Source organism: Ammodytes marinus (genome assembly GCF_949987685.1).
Source record: "Ammodytes marinus genome assembly, chromosome: 4".
Taxonomy (NCBI): domain Eukaryota; kingdom Metazoa; phylum Chordata; class Actinopteri; order Uranoscopiformes; family Ammodytidae; genus Ammodytes; species Ammodytes marinus.
In genome coordinates, this window is record NC_137233.1 from 12,526,484 (window position 1) to 12,532,847 (window position 6,364).

Genomic DNA, 6,364 nt, shown 5'->3' on the forward strand with positions numbered 1-6,364 from the left:
ACCAGTGTACCCTGAGATAATCAATTTATGGCAAAGATAAAATTGTAGTCCAAATGCACCAACTCTATTTTTGAATAAAGAACTAGCTCCTTTAGCCACCCAATAAGTGTAGCCTACTTTCTGCTGTATGAGCTGTGCTGTGTTTTTTGTCCCTGAATGAATCAAAATAAATAAGTATTCTTGAATGAAAAACCACAGTCCCCTGCTCTTCAAAAACACAGACTTCCCTGCCTACCCAAATATACAATGCTCTCTATTTTTTTTTCTTCTGTTGTCCCCTAAGCAAATATAATCTCACAACAAATGCATGTGACTCAAGTGTGCTTTGACTTAAAAACAAATCAATACAGGGAGATTTAATAGCCTATTTGAAGGCAGGTTAGGTATCCCCTCCCAAATGATTTGGATTATGGGTCAAAACCGGTAGACATTTATGAGGGACGAAATAAATTAAATTGTTAATGTCAGACATAATGGGAGAGTTTAATCAATGTCATTATTGAGAGAAGCTGCTCGCTACTTCGTCACGCGATATCTCAATGCCTCGTGCAGTCGAGCCTCCACAGAGAGTCGGCAACAACTCTTAACGATAGCAAGCTCAGCTGGACGTGCAGATGTGCGCAGATCTCGACGCAGTCTCCGATCTCAGGTTGGTGTGGTTTCAGCGCGGTGCCGTCCTCCTCCGCGGACTCTCCGTCTGTCTACCCTATTTCTCTCTGTGGCGACCATGCAGGAGCGCTTCCGATAACTTTTGCATTCTCTTTTCTTTCGTTTATTCCCCATATTTACGCTTTTTCTTTCCTCCTTTGCAGCAATGACAACACAGAGAGCTTGTGATAAGAAGGCAGTGGCAGAACAGCAGCGTCAAGGTGAGCTGTATTTCTATATGAGTTGTATTTGTTACAAAGTTACAGAAAGCTGGTGCGCTATCAAGTTGAAAAGATAATGCATATTAACATTGCAGCATTTACATATTTCCTTTTTCAACTGATGCTTCTAAGTGTTTGACAAAGCACCGACATTTATTAATCAATCTCAAAGTCTTCAAAATGGAAATGAACGTAATATTAAACATTTTGCATGCACGACCCCCCTCCCCCCTTTTTTATAAACAGCATTATGTTGGAATTCCTTTAATTCATTTTCTCCAATGCAACACCAATGCAGCTCACACCGCATTAGCCATTTAACCTTGGATTTGCAGGGTGATGCATGACATCCGTGAAATTTACCTTTCTATGAGTCATTAGCATCTATCATTGCAGTGCGTGTACTCTACTGTTTCCAGTCTCCAGTTGATGAGATTGATTTGATCCAACTATTAGCATGCAGTACATGTCATAATGCTCATCCCATAGAGGCATGTCCATCATCCTTCATCCATGACAAACTGAAAGCGTTTTTTGTCGCCAATAGTCTGGAATCTGAAGCAAGAAGGATTTGCACTTTTTTAAAAAAGGTTTAATTTCTTTATTGCAGCAGCTTAACAGTCTGGAGTCTCCTTTTGTGTTCTGAGATCTGCAACCTTTTGTACATATACAATAATTTCTGCTTTTTCTAAAAATAAAAAGTTAAAGTGTAAAAATAATATTTCATTGTATATAATGAACTCTGGTATATGGTTATAGCATTCAAAGACTGTATACCTGCTAAGTAATTACATTGACATTGTTCACATCACCATGCAGAGTGTGTTTTGACTAACGGCTAATACATTTTTGCACCGGATGCTCCTGACATTATAGCAAATTCAGACAAAACTATGTCCCAAGGTCTGTGAAAATGTGAATTACAGAGTCATGAATCAAATACCACTCGTGTCAGAGCACCTATTGTTTCATATACTTTTTTTCTCTTTTTAGGCCCCTTGTGTTGAACAAACCCCGAAATCGACGCAGCATGTGCTGAGAGCTCCTGTTGTTCCTCTGGTTTTTCCTATCTGAAATGGAGCTCCCTTTGCAGGACTCCCCTTCAAACGTATCCAAACTGCACAACACTACCGGCATGCCCACAAACACCACAGGGAATTACACCAACGAAGACTACTTCACTGAAGCTAACCTCTTTTACATCTTGGGTCCCAAACGATCCCCTCTGTTTCTCCCAGTGACCGTTGTTTACCTTCTCATCTTCCTCACCGGCCTGCTTGGGAATCTGCTCACGTGTGCGGTGATCGCAATGCACAAGAAGATGCGGAACCCCACCAACCTGTACCTGCTGAGCCTGGCCGTATCGGACCTCCTGGTGCTTTTGTTCGGCATGCCCTTGGAGATTTATGACCTGTGGCAGAACTACCCGTTCCCCTTTGGCGAGGGCGGCTGCTACTTCAAGACCTTCCTCTTTGAAACGGTCTGCTTCGCCTCCATCCTCAACGTCACGGCTCTGAGCGTGGAGAGGTACATAGCCGTGGTGTACCCACTCAAGACGCGCTACCTGTCCACCAACCAGCGCGCCAAGCGGGTCATCGCCATACTGTGGGCAGTGTCCATGGTCTGCGCCATCCCCAACACCTCGCTGCACGGCATCTTCTACCTGCCGGAGAGGATGGAGGAGTCGGCCATATGCACTGTGCTCAAGCCCCTGTGGATCTATAACATGGTCATGCAGATCACCACTGTGTGCTTCTACTTCGTGCCCATGACGGTGATTAGCGTGTTGTACCTGGTGATGGGTGTTCAGTTGGGCAGACAAAGAACCAACGAGAACCTGGGTAAGAACTGTAGCAGCAGCAGCAGCAATGACCAGAGGATGACCAGTGTTAACGGGCGCAGGAGACAGGTCAACAAGATGATCTGTGAGTGTCCTTTTCTCTTTCTCTCTCTGTTTTACTCAATGACAAGGCATAACATGAGGGGAATCCAGAGCAAACAGTGGATTGTTTTTTTTTGATCATGCATATTCTGAACGGGCCCTTTTGTATTGTATCATCTAAGCTTAGGAGTTTAGTGAGATTTCATGTACATATATATACACATATATAGTATATTATATGAACATATATAAGTGTAAATGACTCAATTCAGCACACGCTCTTATCTGCCAAGGTTAAAGCAATACTGATACATTTCAAATGAGAGATGTCAAGTAGTCTGCCAGGGAGATGCAACTGTCAATCAAACCTAATTGAAACACATATTGATTTATAACTAATATTTGTATCCATGCTGACTACATAGTTGTTTGTCATTCAGCTTGTTTCACATTTAGTCCACACTGAAAAACTGAACTGTTTTTCAGAGGATGAACCCCTTTGACCTAGGCTCACTTCTCACTTTTCCTATAAGGTTGACATAGTCTTCAATAACTTTTGTGCTCCCTCAACTTCACCTCTAGCGGCAGTACTATCACGTCTACATTTAAAATGTGACAATATTTTCTGTATTGTCAAGTAACTGCAAAACTAAAGACATTCCCAGCAGCCCGTCAGTCATGCATGTTAGCATTACAGCCTCACACAGCTGCGGGCTCTTAACTATTAATGTTGCTCATTTCATCACAAATATGAAATATTATGGAGAAATTTTGTTTGGGTGCTTAAAGATCTTACTATTCAAACAGGTATGTTTTGCAAAATAGAATTATTCACAAGTACTACATAAAAACAATTAAAGTAATGATGGATGAGTTTCTACCAATGTGTGGCATATTGCCTCCCTTCTTATATTGGTAAACCTCAGTTCCCCATGGACCTGTGCGAGTGAATACATCAGTGCAAACTCGTGCTGTGCGGCCAAAATGTGTTGAAAATAACAAAACTCACTAAACAAGATGATACAGAAACAGAATACAAATGCGATATTGTCAGTGTGTGTCAAGTGGTAAACGGACCAATATCAATGACTCTGTTGTTGGTGTTTTGCCACACTCTCACATTTAGGAATAAATATGCATAAATATCTTGTCACCGTGAGGAGTGAGACCAAGCGCCCTAAAAAGCTAAGTCAGCTAGACACTAATGCCATATGTCTACCATCGTAAACAGCTGCTGTGCCTCCTTCAGCGAGGGCACCCAGAGAGCATTAAGCATGGATTATTAAGGATGTGAGACTGCTTTATCACCATCATGAAGTGATGCTGAGTAACTCTGATGCTGAGTGACCTGCTTAGTAATGATAATGCATGACATTTCCAAAATATCCAAGAGTTTGTAAGACCTTGTTAAATTTTCAAGTGAATACGTGACTCGATTTTTCTTCATTCAATCTATGTCCTTATTAAATTGTCGCTGTTAAAAGGGAATAGCAGCAATTATAGCAAAGTGAGGCAATAACAAGAATGCCTTGAATACATCAATATTTCGCAACTGGTCATCAATCATTTTAGCAGCTCTTTGGTGTGTCACATCCAATAATGTGACACATCAGTATCTGTATAAAGTTTGATTTGAATGAGCAAGTACTTTAAAAGGTATGTACTAGTAGCACCCTGCGTGTGTATTATTACATTAGCTTTTTATTTGTGAGAGAAAGACTTTGTATTTCTTTGTTTCTTAAAATGTTCAAAAAGATCTCTGTGCACCTGAGTCGATGACAGATGTTTCGGAGGAAGGTGCAGTTACACTTTAGAAAAAACTCCAGCACACTATCTCTCTGATAATAATTTATTTTTGGGTCAACAGACCTTCATCAGGCATGATTGATTCTTTAAAAATAACGTATACTGTATATACAGTATATATACATATATGTATATAAATGCAAGGTCTGTCCCAATTGCTGAGCACCAAGAGATACTCAGTGCATAATCACCTTGGCAAAACAGACGGTAAAAACACAATTAATCATAATGAATATTCATATAGCCAAGCAATACACCACCACATTACATCAATATTCCCTAGACAGGTTCCATTTGAAGCAATAGAGCCACTAGAATGAAATACCAGAATACATCTGCCTGCGATTTCAATTGTGAAGATGCCGACAGATGTATTTTGTTATTTCATTTTTGCTCTATTCATTGTGATGCAATTTGTCTGGGGAATATTTATGGGCCTCCTTAATTAGAGGGGTTTACTATAAAATGCCCTTTGATTTCATAAGTTTTAAGACCCAATTATACCTGTCAAATGTCTGCTGACCGCAACCTATTTCAAATATATCATTATCAGCAAGAGACGAGACACAGTACTGGAGAATTTTTCTATAGTTTTATTTATTTGTTTAAAATAGCAAACCACAGGGAAAGGACTACCAAAGACAGGGTGTTGTAGTAAATCGGTGTGTTCACTTTAGTTTCATGGTCTCTTGGCATATTAGCCCCCCATATGTTTCCACTCTTTCCATCAAGTATATGTAACAACACAAAGCAGCAGCAGCAACAGAGAAAAAAACGGTGATAAATTCCCCATTTTGTAACAGCCTCATTCTCTCTGGCCTCACAGCGATCGTGGTGGCGGTGTTCGGAGTCTGTTGGGCACCCTTCCACATTGAGCGGCTACTTTGGAGTTCCATCAGCCAGTGGACCGACATGATGCACAACGTCTATCAGTACGTCCACATCCTCTCGGGCATCCTCTTCTATCTCAGCTCGGCGGTCAACCCGATCATCTACAGCCTGCTCTCCACACGCTTCAGGGAGAGTTTTCGAGCACTGGTGTGTTCTCAGACGGAGGATAACAGCTCTGTCAGAGACTCTCTGCCTTTGCCCAGGATTTTCCTAAATCCCTCGGTCTCATCATGCTCCAGAGCTCAGCCCGAGGGTAAACGCTCCACCGCTTTCGTCCCTTTGCTGTCCCCCAACATGACGCTGAGCATGGACACTGCAATCCTCACATGTGGAGAGACATCCTGCAAGACCTCTGTGCAAGACCTCTAACTGAGATTTGATTTGAATTTTGAAGTCAACAAGCAGCTAATGAAGAAAATACTCTAAAAAGGAGTTTTTCAGGAATATTGGCCTGTACCATTTTGTGCGAAGAGTTAAATGAGGAGATCAATAAAACTGTTTTCAATATGAAGCTACTACTAGGAGATTGTTAGCTTAGCGTAGCATAAAAACTTGGAGGAACAAGGAGGAACAGCTAGCCTGGCTCTGTCTAAAGGTTTCAAAAGCAACCTACCAGCACCTTCCAATCTCACAAATGAACACATTAATTCACACGTTATTGTTTAATCTGTGCAAAAACCAAAGATTAAGTCAAATTTATAATTTTATAATGTGAGTGGTATTGATCTTCTCAACAAACCTTCGGCAAGAAAGTGCAAAAGCCTTTTTCTAGAAATGTCAAATTGTTTCTTGTGTGCAAGCTTTGATTCGGTTTGTTTGTTCGTTTCTATGGATAATATTGTTCAACAGTGCCTGCACAGACCACCTGCTGTCTTATTCTGTAACTGCTGTATGCCTTAACAGGGAGAATCCAGGG

General features: G+C 41.1%; 1 protein-coding gene across 1 annotated transcript; it reads left to right on the forward strand.

Moving 5' to 3' along the window:
• Positions 1-2,004: 2,004 nt before the first annotated feature.
• Positions 2,005-5,817, forward strand: nmur3 (neuromedin U receptor 3; the record flags this gene model as incomplete). The annotated part of the gene is made up of 2 exons (XM_080025937.1): positions 2,005-2,794; positions 5,384-5,817. The coding sequence occupies 2 exons, from the start codon at positions 2,005-2,007 to the stop codon at positions 5,815-5,817; spliced, it is 1,224 nt and encodes a 407-aa protein (XP_079882063.1).
• Positions 5,818-6,364: the final 547 nt, after the last annotated feature.